At 38.3% G+C, this 15,183-nt stretch overlaps 1 protein-coding gene across 1 annotated transcript in view; it reads left to right on the forward strand.

Moving 5' to 3' along the window:
• The window catches only part of LOC128703785 (non-lysosomal glucosylceramidase), a 291,380-nt gene that overhangs the window by 261,059 nt on the left and 15,138 nt on the right, over positions 1-15,183 (forward strand). Inside the window, exons 10-15 of the mRNA XM_053798616.2 lie at positions 1,292-1,414; positions 2,483-2,727; positions 5,212-5,297; positions 9,749-10,064; positions 13,319-13,425; positions 14,638-14,829. Coding sequence (XP_053654591.1) covers positions 1,292-1,414; positions 2,483-2,727; positions 5,212-5,297; positions 9,749-10,064; positions 13,319-13,425; positions 14,638-14,829 — 1,069 coding nt within the window. The remainder of the gene's footprint in view (positions 1-1,291; positions 1,415-2,482; positions 2,728-5,211; positions 5,298-9,748; positions 10,065-13,318; positions 13,426-14,637; positions 14,830-15,183) is intronic.

Consider the following 15,183-nt stretch of genomic DNA (forward strand, 5'->3'; position numbering starts at 1 on the left):
ATATTTTTTTCTACAAGTACATGTACAAGATATACAGGCCTAGCTGACATCAATGACATACTACTACATAGAAAGCCACTTGTTATGCAGAGCATTTCAGGCAAATTAAGTTAGTTTTGTCCCAGGATGCAACCCACACTAGTCAACTAACACCCAAGTACCCATTATTACTGATGGGTGAACATTGACAACCAGTGTAAGGACACACACCCAGTGTTTCCACCTGTTTGCTGGGGTAGAATCCTGCCACAGCTCTAAGTGCTCTCAGCCTTTTTCTGTATTGGCAACAAAGTCTGGTTATAAGAAGTCCTAACAGAAAAACCTTAAATCTGAGTGAATTGGTGCAGTAAACACTATATAACACAGAAATTCACATTGAGATGGAAGAGAATGCAGGGTGAAGCGATATGTATACTTTAGCCTGTAACTGAGATTCTCTTCGACAGGCATTGAACTACAGCTATCTCTTATTTAGGTCATTTTAATATAAACTTTACACTCTGAGTAAAGGCTTAAAACAGATTACTTACAGTTTGGTAATTAGCGAACCAAAGTTAAGATCGCTATAACAAATCAAAATTACTTCAAATAAGTTAAACTTTCGACACTCATAGACCAAAATGCTTGAACAGTGTTATTACAATTTGGTTTCACTTGTACTAATGGTCAGGTCATAGTTCTGGGTCTGACATTGCTGATCATTTCTTTCCACAGTGAGTGTATTCTGTGGCACAGTTCACCATTATGTTACATTTATATATTAACTCTTGATATGTGTCCTCTAGCTTATAATTTTTTGTAGTACAGTATTCATGCCTTTAGCAAAACACAGCTGAAGTTTGGATTGGGAACAATAAACAATTGTTTAAGGTCACAATTCATGAAACTTTAGAAAATTAATCATGTGTTCATGATTGCAAGATTGCTGCAGCACTTGCAGAGACTTATTGCTACATGTGTTTGAGAAGACCATTATATTTGCTTTTGTATTTACCTTATACAACATCCATATACTATATTACAATGAATTGGTTAACAGTTTGTTTGTATACAGGTTAATAAACAGGTCTAATAGTTATGTAAGAAATTTTGGTTAGAATTAAACTAGGACAAAGCTATAAAGGTATTACCATTAACAATTTAATTATAATAAGCAGCTTTCAAAATGTTTTACACAATTTATATTCCACATTAAATTATATATTATAGTTTTATGTTGCAATATATTATGTACAAACTGTAAGTGTTGCATAATATATTTTTTTTCACTTAAATATCTTGTTTTTTGCAGAGGTTTACCAGACTGGTTCAAGAGTGCTGTGTTTAATGAGTTATATTTCATATCAGACGGTGGATCAGTTTGGCTAGAGATGCCCCAGAATGCAAACACTTCATTACCCACATACGATTCACGGTGAGTGAGAATGTAGGAAACAACTTCTTGTCTGCCTCCAGCCAGGAGATGGGGGGGGGTTTGTATGATGTACAGTATAGGTGATTACCTATTCAGGGAAACCTGTTAGCCGAACTTGAGTCATGGAGATGGGAAGGATGGAACCTGCACTCTGAAGGAGAGGTGAGGATATGTTGCAGTTTTTACTGTAGTATTGGCATGCCTCTGGCAAGATTTGACTATCACCCACAGGATGGGTATATGGGTGCATAATACAGTGATGGGTGAGTGATTATGAAAGTGTTTTTTCTTTTGGGGGCACCCTGCCTCAGTGGGAAATGGTCGATGTGTTAAAAAAAAAAAAGACTGTCACTATAATTGTAGATTATAATTTTTTAACCACATCAACCATTTCCCACCAGTGGAGGATTTTATATTACATTATGTTACATAGTCCTCCATCCTGCATTACACTATTTGTGGAATCATGCATTCATGTTTATAGTTAACTTTTATTATTAAACTTCTTTGTAATTAGATTTTATGGTCATTTTCCAGGAGTTTAATTCTCCCATTAAAAATAGCAGCACAAATTCCTATATCTTGCACAAAAAATCTTGAAAATACCAGTAAGTAAAGTGAATTTTGATTTTTCAACAGGAGAATGTGCAAAGCTTATTAAAAATTGTTCTCTGGTATATTTTTTTTATTTTAACATGCTGGCCACCAAGGCAAGATAACCCCAAAAAAAAAAAAAAAAAAAAAAAAAGGAACAGTCTTGCCAGAGGTGCACAGATGCGACAGTTTAGATGTCACTCTAAACAGCAAATATCAAAAACCCCTCCTCAAGTCCAGCTCACAGCTTGTCAGGTCCCAAAAACTATGTTTCCATTCACTGCATAATATTCACACCAAACATTTATCTCAAAAACATCACTGTCTGCCTCTAATATACTTTATAATTATGCTGAATTTGTCTTTGTATATTTTTTGTATGTTTTGATTACTGCCATCAATAGTTTTGTAACGTTTAATATTATAATTGCTGCAGTATAATCAAAGTCGGTATAGCATGACATATATCTACAGCCCTGAATATGGTCGATTTGCATACCTGGAAAGTCACGAGTATCGGATGTACAACACTTATGATGTACACTTCTATGCATCATGGGCACTGGTGATGCTGTGGCCTGAACTGCAGAAGTCACTACAGTATGACATGGCTCAATGGACAACATCTGCTGACCTCACACCACGTACTCACCTGTTCCGGGGAAATAAAGGAGTCAGAAAGTTGGCTAATGCTGTTCCTCATGATGCTGGTGACCCTGGTGAGTATACCTCATAGGGATACTTCAAGACGGGTTCCTTGTTGCTGATGAAGTACTCTTAAGTCAAGAAACTGAAGCCTTTCTCCCTCCTCTCTTTTCTCAGATCAAACTTGATTGCCTTCCATTCCCAAGGTATATAACATGTTGCAGGTTTAACATTTCCAATAAAGATAATCATTTTCCTTCTTTTTTTAAAATGCAGTTAGCATTTACTGATTTTAATAGCATCTACTGATTTTTTTTATATTATCATTTCTCAATTTTTCCAGCATTACAGTTATTTTCTTGATCTTTTAAATGTAGCTGTATGTGACTGACCTTTGTCCTGTGCTTAACATTGGTGCCATGGAATTAGTAACTGTGTGTAAAGAATAAAAGGCACAATACCGTGACTGGAGCAATACGCAGATAATCCGCACACATGAGAAAGAAGCTTATGACAATGTTTCAATCCAACTTGGCCTATTAACTAGTCTTGCACTGTGTGAGACTAATTAATGGTCCAAGTTGGACTGAAATGTTATCATAAGTTTCTCCTATGCGAGGGTTATTTGTGTAACTCTGTGTATTTAGCAGTAGCAATGGGAGCAACACTTTGTTTGGGTTTCTCAAAGTACTTTTTTTTGTCTCTTGATTATTTTCAGTTCCAGCCTGTTTTGGAATCCACTTCACTTGATTTTGCCTTGCATATCTGGCAGTTTGGAGGGATATGTTATGTATCTTTATATGTGTATGCTTCTAGACTGTTGTATTCTGAGCACCTCTGCAAAAACAGTGATAATGTGCGAGTGTGGTGAAAGTGTTGAATGATGATGAAAGTATTTTCTTTTTGGGGATTTTCTTTCTTTTTTGGGTCACCCTGCCTCGGTGGGAGACGGCCGACTTGTTGAAAAAAAAAAAAAAAAAAAAAATCTGTGAACCTTATAATATTGCACGTACACTCCTTGAACTTGTATCAATTCTGTCAGTATATCAGCATATGGCAAGCAGTCCAGTTGATGTACTCATTTCCTTGCTTGAACACTTATATCCCTAAGCACTCTCCTTCCTGTTATATTTTCTTAACTCAGTCTAATCTGACAGTATTGAACTCCTTCTGTGGAAATTTTTACTTTTCAAAAATCAGGTACATTACAGCTTGATTGGCCCTATTATAGACTCATTTCTCTTGCCAGATCTGTTTGCAAATGCAAGGTTAACAAAAGACTTGTATAAATAACAAAAAAAGGCACAATACTGTGACTGGAACGATACACAAATAACCCACACATAGAAGAGAGGAGCTTACGACGACGTTTCGGTCCAACTTGGACCATTTACAAAGCCACACGTCGTTGTAAGCTCCTCTCTTCTATGTGCGGGTTATTTGTGTAAAAGACTTGTATGACGTGCAAGGAGGAGGTATTCTGGCACAGAACTTTTCTCTTTTCATACATTTGCAGCCATCTTGTCATGGCCATCTTTTTTGACATATAGAAAGCTGACATCATTTGGCTTTATCACATCTTATCCTAAGCCTTTTTTTAATGCAAAACCTGCATTTTCTTTGTTTTTATACTTTTTTTGACAGACTCTTTGTGTTTAGGTAAGTAATAGTTTTCTCTGACTTTGTTACAGATATGGAGACCCACATGAATGTGTACTTTGCACTACATCATTCCTAATTACTATCAGTGGACTTGCACCTGTTCTCGCTCATGGGATTTGGTCATTCCTTGCTATGTTGGTGACTGCTGATTTGTTTATTCTGGCACAAACAGTCAGCTTGTGGCTATCCTATTACAATTCATTATTTATTATACATATATCTGATTGAACCACATCACACTGCTTCAAGTTCTCGATATACAAAAAGAATTCTTTAACTCTCACACTATGCCTTATCATTCCCCATTCATTGCTATTCCTATGTGACTTTTTCCTTTGTGTTGTCAAAGTGTTAAATTCCTTGATATGCTCTTCCTTTATCAGCTGTCATAGAAAAATTATATTGCTATTTGCTAAGCAGGCTTTCATAGCCTGAATTATAGTACAGTACTCAGAATCTTGCCTCATCCTTTCTTGTGAGCTGATAGACGGACACTTTTCAGTTTCATTCAACTATATGCCAGCCATCTCCCACCAATCTCGCACCCATGGGGAAGTGGAACAGAATTCTTCCTCCGTAAGCCATGCATGTTGTAAGAGGCGACTAAAATGCTGGGAGCAAGGGGCTAGTAACCCCTTCTCCTGTATAAATTACTAAATTTAAAAAGAGAAACTTTCGTTTTTCTTTTTGGGCCACCCCGCCTTGGTGGGATACGGCCGGTTTGTTAAAAAAAAAAAAATTATAGTACAAAGGCTTGAATTTAGACCTGAAATAGTTCTCATGGATATTTTGCTATTAGAATGATAACTATACAGTCCTACCATACTTGTTAAACTGTACCAGTTGCTGAATTATAGTACTTTTTTTTAACTTGACATATTTTTCCTTATTTTCAGAGGATGAACCATTTGTTCGAGTTAATGCCTACCAAATACATGACATCAGCTTTTGGAAAGATCTCAACCTAAAGTTTGTTTTGCAGGTAAGATGACTTATGAATGAGTCTTGAGTCTCACTTGAAATGCATGTGGCTGGATTTTGACATTGTGGTGCAGTATGTCTACATTTACTTAGACTGTAATACCTTTGATATACCTTTGAAGAGTTTCGAGAGTTTCATTACTCTTGGAGCCTGGCCATGGGCCAGGCTCGTCTGGAGCTTGCCTGGTCAACCAGACTGTTGCTGCTGGAGGCCCACTGCCCCACATATCCATCACAGCCTGGTTGATCTGGCACCTGGTGACGATACTTGTCCAGTTTCCTCTATAATGAATATATTCTTTGCATCATGTAGTAATGTTCAGGCCATATAAAATTTATATTAGCTTAAGCAAACACAACTGCTACAGCACAGAAGTAATAGAATGTAAATTCAGTTTAATAAAAGAGGAGCCACAGAGATCGTGTTATAAGTTTTGAATTTGGAACTTAATGTGAAATCTAAATGCTAACTTGATTTGCAAGAGGTTTCTCTTTTGTCCAAACATTAATAAAAGATGTGAATTAAAGGTTATAAAATGGATTTACAGTTTATTGATAATAAACAGTACAGCAAACCTCCGTATTTGTGGATTTGTCATTCCTGAAATCTTAGTATTTATGAGTTGACAAATGTAAGTATATGTATTATACCAATATTGGCAGTTTGGAGGGATATGTTGTGTATCTCTATACGTATATGCTTCTAAACTGTTATATTCTGAGCACCTCTGCAAAAGCAGTGATAATGTGTGAGTGTGGTGAAAGTGTTGAATGATGATGAAAGTATTTTCTTTTTGGGGATTTTCTTTCTTTTTTTTGGGTCACCCTGCCTCGGTGGGAGACGACCGACTTGTTGAAAAAAAAAAAAAAAATGTATTATACATGGTAACATGTGGACTTGCACACCTACAACAAGCAACAGTAAGTCAGAAAGTATACAGGATGCTTCTTGAAGTGATAAATATCAGGACTCTGTACCCTCACACACATACCAGGCTTATACACAAATAACCCGCACATGAAAGAGAGAAGCTTACGACGACGTTTCGGTCCGACTAGAGTCGGACCAAAACGTCGTCGTAAGCTTCTCTCTTTTATGTGCGGGTTATTTGTGTATTGTTCCAGTCACGGTATTGTGCCTTTTTGTTATTTATTTATTATACCAGGCTTATTTATGTCTGTGTTTTTTTCCTTTTTTTTCTTTAATATTCCACAATCAGTCATCATTGTCATTCATCATGTCATGTAAGAGAAGTAGCAGTGCTAAAGAAAGTGAGAAACATGAGCTTAGATTAACTCTTGGAATGTCTAAGCACTGAATTCTTATTTTTTTCATTACTGTACTTTATCAGTTAAATTTATGTATAACACTACATATGTCAGAAATAACTACTGCATTAACTAAGGTTCTACATATTTGTAGGTTATTTTTATTGTTAAATATTTTAAATTCTCCCTATATGTTCATGTCTGACTTGTGCAACTAATCCCTCTTTTCATATTAAACTAAGATGACTGACCACGGTACAGGTAGGGATTGAACTCACGGCAAGTTTTATGACTCGCCACTATCAATCCCCACCCATACCGTGGCTTGTTTGCAATTGTGTCATTACGATTTTTTGAGCTAAGATAACTGTACAGTGGACCCCCGCATACCGTTGGCATTACATAACGTTAAATCCGCATACCGATACATTTTATCGCTAAGATTTTGCCTCGCATACCGCTAAAAAACCCGCTCAACGCTATTCGTCCGAGACGCATCTAATGTGCGGCCTGAGCCAGCCTCACATGTTCCGCCAGTGGCATTGTTTACCAGCCAGCCTCCGCGGTAACATCCAAGCATACAATCGGAACATTTCGTATTATTACAGCGTTTTTGGTGATTTTATCTGCAAAATAAGTGACCATGGGCCCCAAGAAAGCTTCTAGTGCCAACCCTGTGGTAAAAAGGGTGAGAAATATTATCGAAATACTGTGGTACCATGGTCAACTGCTGATGCTGCTGCTGCTGTAGCACGGTCAGCTGCTGCTGCTGCTGTAGCACCGTCTGCTGCTGTACCACCGTCAGCTGCTGCTGCTGCTGTAGTACCATCTGCTGCTGCTGTAGCACCGTCTGCTGCTGCTGTAGCACTGTCAGCTGCTGCTGTAGCACTGTCAGCTACTGCTGCTGCTGCTGCTGCTGTAGCACTGTCAGCTGCTGCTGCTGCTGCACCTTCAGCTGCTGCTGCTGCTGCTGCTGCTGTAGCACTGTCAGCTGCTGCTGCTGCTGCTGTACCACCGTCAGCTGCTGCTGCTGTAGTACCGTCTGCTGCTGCTGTAGAACCGTCTGCTGCTGCTGTAGCACTGTCAGCTGCTGCTGCTGCTGCTGCTGTAGCACTGTCAGCTGCTGCTGCTGTAGCACTGTCAGCTGCTGCTGCTGCACTGTCAGCTGCTACTGCACTGTCTGCTGCTGCTGCTGTACCACCGTCAGCTGCTGCTGCTGTACCACCGTCAGCTGCTGCTGCTGTAGTACCGTCTGCTGCTACTGTAGCACCGTCTGCTGCTGCTGTAGCACTGTCAGCTGCTGCTGTAGCACTGTCAGCTGCTGCTGCACTGTCAGCTGCTGCTGCTGCTGCTGTAGCACTGTCAGCTGCTGCTGCTGCTGCTGCTGTAGCACCGTCAGCTGCTGCTGCTGCTGTACCACCGTCAGCTGCTGCTGCTGCTGTACCACCGTCAGCTGCTGCTGCTGCTGCTGTACCACCGTCAGCTGCTGCTGCTGTACCACCGTCAGCTGCTGCTGCTGCTGTAGTACCGTCTGCTGCTGCTGTAGCACTGTCTGCTGCTGCTGTAGCACTGGCAGCTGCTGCTGTAGCACTGTCAGCTGCTGCTGCTGCTGCTGTAGCACCGTTGTTGGTGTGGCTTATTGAGAATATACCAAGAAACAATTAACCCCAGAGGATTTTCCACCCAGGATAACCCAAAAAAGTCAGTGTCATCGAAGACTGTCTAACTTATTTCCATTGGGGTCCTTAATCTTGTCTCCCAGGATGCAACCCACACCAGTCGACTAACACCCAGGTGAACAGGGAAAAATGCCTGGAACTAGTGGTCATATTGGTGAATTTAAAGCCAGCAAAGGTTGGTTTAAGAGATTTAAGAATCGTAGTGGCATACACAGTGTGATAAGGCCTGTTCTGGAAGAAAATGCCAAACAGGACCTACAGTACTCAGGAGGAAAAGGCACTCTCAGGATACAGTGTCTCATCAGTCAATGCTGCATCTTCAATAAAGGTAAGTGTCATTTATTCTTCATTTAGTAGAGTAGTACATGCACAATATATATTGCGCATGTACTACTCTACTATTGTGCATGTATCCTTCTCTTTGTGTGTAGGAAAATGTATATTTCATGTGGTAAAAAAAATTTTTTCATACTTTTGGGTGTCTTGCACGGATTAATTTGATTTCCATTATTTCTTATGGGGAAAATTCATTCGCATAACGATAATTTCGCATACCAATGAGCTCTCAGGAATGGATTAATATCGTTATGCGGGGGTCCACTGTATTTGTGAATTCTATAGAATTCATATATTGGAGGTGTTTTTCCAAGAAAAAAATCAAATATAGAAGGCAAAAGGGGATTACTAGCAAAGGAGTAGTAACCCCTTCTCCTTTATAAATTAGTAAATGTAAAAAGAAGAAAAACATTCGTTTCTTCTTTTTTGGGTCACCCTGCCTTGGTGGGAGACTGCTGGTGTGTTAAAAAAAAAAAGTTATGGTGGGTTTACTATGCACATTGGTAATGTAGCTACATTTTGCTTCCTTATTTTTGGATTTGATTTTTCTTTTTGTTTCACTTCCCACATACCAGTAATTGATTAAAGACTTTTATTTTTGTTATTTTACTCCTATTTTACTCCCTAATTTGAATATTTTTATGTAATACAATACAACATTCACATGTACTCTAGTCAGTACATTATTTTCAGAACGGTGTGTAATTTACCAATTCAGTACAAGAAAGTTATTTTCCTCATGTTTTAAAATACAGCCTCTCCTCACTTAACGATGGAGTTCCGCTATTAAGAACTCGTTGGTAAACGAATTCATCGCTAAGTGAGGAGAATACTATAATGGTAGTGGGTTTGTGTCAAGCATCGTTGATATTGTTTTAATGTCATCTTTGCACCATTTATAACATTTTTAGTATATTTTTAAATGTCTATACAGTAGTGTACTGTATACTGTAATAAACAGAATATAGGAAATCAGCTCTAATATACATTATTTAGGTATGCATATTGGTCAGAGAGCCCGTCATAAATCCAAGTCGTCGGTAAACAAGTATGTCACTAAGTGAGGAGAGGCTGTACTCAGTCACCCCATTAGTATAGTATTGTATTTTGATAGTCAAAACTACTCTTCCTCTGTTGCATTTTGCTAAAATTTAAAATATGATTTCAGGTTTACAGAGATTACAGTTTCTTTAAAGACCAAGATTACATAACACACATGTGGCCTGTCTGCAGAGCAGTGATGGATCGTTGCTTTACTTACGATCGAGATGGTGATGGCCTAATTGAAAATGAAGGGGAAGCAGACCAAACATATGACTCTTGGATTATGCATGGGCCATCAGCTTACTGTTCATCACTGTGGGTCGCAGCTTTGGCTGCCATGGTGGAGATGGCAGTAGAACTAAAGGATCAGCCTGAGGAAAGCAAATTTTCTGAAGCTCTTGCAAAAGCCAAAATAGCACTTCAAGAAAAATTATGGAATGGTATATATACCTTGCATTTTAAACACTTTTATATGGGTGTGAAGCTTGGGTTGTGAATGTTGCAGCAAGGAGGAGGTTGGAGGCAGCATAGATATAGTGTCTGAGAGCATGTGTGGTGTGAATATTATGCAGAGAATTCATAGTCTGGAGATTAGGAGGTGTTGTGGGTTACTAAAAGTATTATTATCAAGAGGCCTGAAGAGGGGGTTGCCAAGATGGTTCAGACATTTAGAGGGGATGGACCAAAATAGGATAACTTGGGGGGCATATAAATCTCTAGTGGAGGAAGGGCAGGTTAGGGGTCATCCTAGGAAAAGTTGGAGGTTAAAGGTGGTTTTGTGTGGGAGGGGCTTAAACATCCAACAAGCATGTGTGAGCATGTTAAATAAGAGTGAGTGGAGGCAAAGGGTTTTTATAACTTGACGTGATATTGGTGTGAAAGCAAGGTAACATTTATGAAGAGATTCTGGAAACTAGTTAGCTGGACTTGAGTCATGGAGGTGGGAAGTAGTGCCTGCACTGTGAAGGAGAGGTTATGATATTTGCAGTTTTGAACTGTAGTATTGACATGCCTCTGGCAAGACAGTAATGGAGTGAGTAATGGTGAAAGTGTTTCTTCTTTTTTGGGCCACCCTACCTCAGTGGGAAATGGCCAGTGTGTTAAAAAAATTATGCTTATAATACTCTGCATTAAGGGCCTTTGTTATTAATATCAGATTCCTAAGCTGCTTTTCTGAGATTAATTTTATTATGTTAAGATCTTTACTGGACACGGACTGGGCTGCAGGGGCGTTGACCCCCGAAACCCCCTCCAGCTATACCTCTCTCCTCCAGGTATAACCTTAGTTAAATGTACATACCATTGTATTATGAAAAGTATTGTTCAATAAATTACATATTTTAAGTATTTTTTTCCTCTGAATATTGTACACAGTTAAAAATTTAAGTTTTAAAAATTTAAGTTTTTTGTATTAGCTTCAGTTTTTCTCAAAATTTTATGAATACTGTGTGCTCTACACTGGTTATACAACTCAAAGTGAAGTTCTTTTCAAAAATCATACTAAACATGTATTTACTGTTCCTTGTAGAGCTTAAATAAGAGCAGAACAAAAGCATTATCTTCCTGTACTTGTTAACCTTAATAGCTCAAACAATAACGATGATTTTGGCTGATTGTACAATGCATAAGTAAAGTACAGTGGACCCCCGGTATTCGATATTAATCCGTTCCTGAGAGCTCATCGAATACCGAAAATATCAAAAACCGAATCAATTTTCCTCATAAGAAATAATGGAAATCAAATTAATCCGTGCAAGACACCCAAAAGTATGAAAAAAAAATTTACTACATGAAATATTAAGTTTAATGCAATAGAATAATTACAATAACAATAAAATAATTGACACTTACCTTTAATGAAGATCTGGTGATGATTGATGGGATGGGAGGAGGGGAGAGGTGTTAGTGTTTAGAAGGGAAATCCCCTTCCATTAGGACTTGAGGTAGCAAGTCCTTTTCCGGGGTTACTTCCCTTCTTCTTTTAATGCCACTAGGACCAGCTTGAGAGTCACTGGACCTCTGTCGCACAACATAACTGGCAGCCTCACCATGCCTAATCACACTATGTATGCCACTACGATTCTTAAATCTTTCAAACCAACCTTTGCTGGCCTTAAATTCACTCACATCAGCACTAGTTGCAGGCAATTTCTTTACCAAATCGTCATGCAACTGCCTAGCCTTTTCACAAATGATCGCTTGAGAGATGCTATCTCCTGCTATCTGATTTTCATTTATCCACACCAATAACAGTCTCTCAACATTTTCTAACACTTGCGGTCGCTGTTTTGTAATCACATTTGCACCTTTTGCAAGAACAGCTTTCTTGATTGCCGTTTTCCTGGTCACTATAGTAGAGATGGTTGATTGGGGTTTATTATACAACCTGACTAGCTCCGACACACGCACTCCACTTTCATACTTTGCAATTAGCTCTTTCTTCATTTCAATAGTCATTAGCGCCTTTTTTCTCGAAGGGTTGGCACTAGAAGCTTTCTTGGGGCCCTTGGTGACTTATTTTGCAGAAAGAAGCACCAAAAACAGTGATAATATGGATAATATGGAATGTACCGAATATATCCTTAGATGCACGCACACTGGCTGGCTTGTAAACACTGGCACACACGGAGCAGTTCAGGCCACACGTGGACACATCTCATACGAATCGTATCAAATACCGGGCTTTCAATCAGATACCGAGGCAAAATTTTTGCGATATAATGCATCGAATACCGGATTTATCGAATACCGATGCCATCGAATACCGGGGGTCCACTGTATTTTTTTTTAACACACTGGTTGTATACTACCAAGGCAGGGTGACTTAATAAGAAAAATGAAAGTTTTTCTTTTTCTTCTGTCAAGAAACTGGCTGTATCCCACCAAGGCAGGGTGGCACAAAAAGAAAAACAAAAGTTTCTCGTTTTTAAATTTAGTAATTTATACAGGAAAGGGGTTACTAGCCCCTTGCTCCCAGCATTTTAGTCGCCTCTTACGTCACACGTGGCTTACAGAGGAAGATTTTTTTCCCAAAGTAAAGTAATATAATAATAAAAGATATTAAAGAAAGATGAGACAAAAAACTTTAGTAATATTTAAAATAAATTTTAGTAATTAGTGAAAAAAATAGTGAAAATTCAAGAAAATAGTAAGAAATCACAAAAGCTTTTGGAATTTTCCTATTTTTTCACTTGGTTAGTTTGCATATTGGATACCACCTGTTTAATGTGATCTTATTGTTTACATAATTAGATATAGCTCAGTGTATATTAATTGCATTGTATTTTTACTCTTAAGTTCTTAATAACCCTTTTCCGGTATGTTTGAAGAATGGATACTGTGAGGGATGTTATCACAAAATTCAGACACACAAAAAGATAGTGAAGTGTGGTGAGGGACAACAGGCAGAGGGAGAGCTCTAGCTACTCTACCCAGAACTCTTAAGTTCATAAAATAGAAAAGCATCAATTGTCATCACTTTTCCCTACACTCTAAAGGAAGGGTTTGGGATATTTGCTGTTTGGAGGGGCGCCTGAGCTGTCATATCTGCACGCCTCTGACAAGACAGTGATAGTGTGAATGATGGTGAAAGTGTTTCTTTTTCCAGTCACCTTGTCTCAGTGGGAGACAGCCAGCATGTAAAAAAAATAATAATGGTTTCCAGTTACTGTTAACTGTCTTTGAAACTTTGCAGGTAAATACTACAAATTTGACTACTGTGATGCACCACACAGTGACAGTATCATGGCAGACCAGCTGGTAGGACATTGGTATCTCTCCCTCTCTAATATAGGAATTGAGGTCAGTAAATTTCTTTTATGTTTTTTACATGAATAATATATAATACTGACAAGAATTACACATGTGCAACATCCATTGGCTTTATCAGTACAAATTCAAGGACATAATGAGAGGACTGTAGAATTCCATACAAAAGATGATGTAGACAGTCCCTCAGCCTTGGAGTTGAAGAGCACTGTAGTCTTGAAGATTCTTCAAGTCTATGGTGCTTTTCATCAGCTATTGAAGTTTGAGCAAGGTAACACTTATGAAGGAATTCCAGGATATCTGTTAGGATTATACCTGAGCCCGGGAGGTGGGACATACAGTTCCTGCACTTTGAAGGAATGATGGGGATGTTACCATACTGAGGGTCATTTAAATTATTATGTCTATTCACTTCAAGACAGCTGTTGAATAAATAATAGTTAACATTTCCATTTTTTGATCACCATACATTGGTAGGAGACAGCTGATGCAATAAAAAAATTTAAGTTACAATTTATCTTATATATACTTATGAGTGTGAGGTAGTGGGAGCATAGGAAACGGGAAGAAAAAGGTAAATAGGAATGACACACAGGCCAGTCAAGACATGCAATCATGATCAAAAGTCCTATTATACTTTTTTTTTTTTTTTAAATCTTATCTAAGCCTTGATTATTATTATTATAATCAAGGGGGAAGCGCTAAACCCGTAGGATTATACAGCGCCCAGGGGGGATGTGGAAGGCATTCAGGCTTAATTCGGGGAACTGGAGCACAGATTCAATTCCCTAAATCAAGAGCCCCTCACCAACATCAAGGAACCTTCCATGAGGGGATCTAAGCCTTGAGCTCATTGCAACAATTCTGAATCTTGTTCCAGCTGCTTGGGGCCTTGACATGTAACAGGGTGTTCTCCAATAGCTATCCATAAATAGTTGTGCATCAAAACATTATGTATGTCATCTTCATTTTAAGATCAAACTAATGTGCCATAAAAGCATGTACAGTACCTGTATTCTTAGATATATTCTTCATTTAATAAATGATGCAAATTTTATTTTATTTTTTTTAAAGATACTGTACTACTTTTCTTTTTTTATGTTTTATTAGACAGATTTATTGATACATAATACATTATTTCACCATTAAACATTCATATATTTTTCTTCATATAGTGAAGGTTTCGAAAGTCATATATATACTATCTCTAACTTGAAAACTTGACTTTCATAAATTTTCTTCTAGGTCTTTCAACATGACTGTGTGAAATCAGTCCTGGAACTTCTGTACAAATACAATGTGCAGCAATTTAATAATGGAGAAATGGGTGCAGTTAATGGTATGAACCCAGATGGTAGCATTGATCGCTATACCATGCAGAGTGAAGAAATGTGGGTAGGCGTCACTTATGGGTTGGCAGCAACCATGATTTATGAGGTAAGTCATGTATGACACATGTAGGTTTAAGGTTTTTAAGGTAGAGAATTGGCACACCTCTGGCAAGACAGTGATGGAACAAGTGATGATAAAAGTGTTTCTTCTCTTTGGGAGTCACCCTGCCTAGGTGGGAGACAGATCATGTTAAAAAAAAAAATTGACATTCTGAACTGCAACATCCCCACTAGAATTTAATTCAGTATTTAAGCTTGTAGACTTTTTAATTGCTACCATTTTTGTTGTAGAGTAAAAGAAGTACCGTAAACATGAACTTGCTGGGAAGAAGTGTGGAATTTAACCCTTAAACGGTCCAAAAGTATATATACGTTTTTTCAACATCTGAAAGTATGTAAA

This window comes from Cherax quadricarinatus, chromosome 87 (assembly GCF_038502225.1).
Source record: "Cherax quadricarinatus isolate ZL_2023a chromosome 87, ASM3850222v1, whole genome shotgun sequence".
Classification (NCBI taxonomy): domain Eukaryota; kingdom Metazoa; phylum Arthropoda; class Malacostraca; order Decapoda; family Parastacidae; genus Cherax; species Cherax quadricarinatus.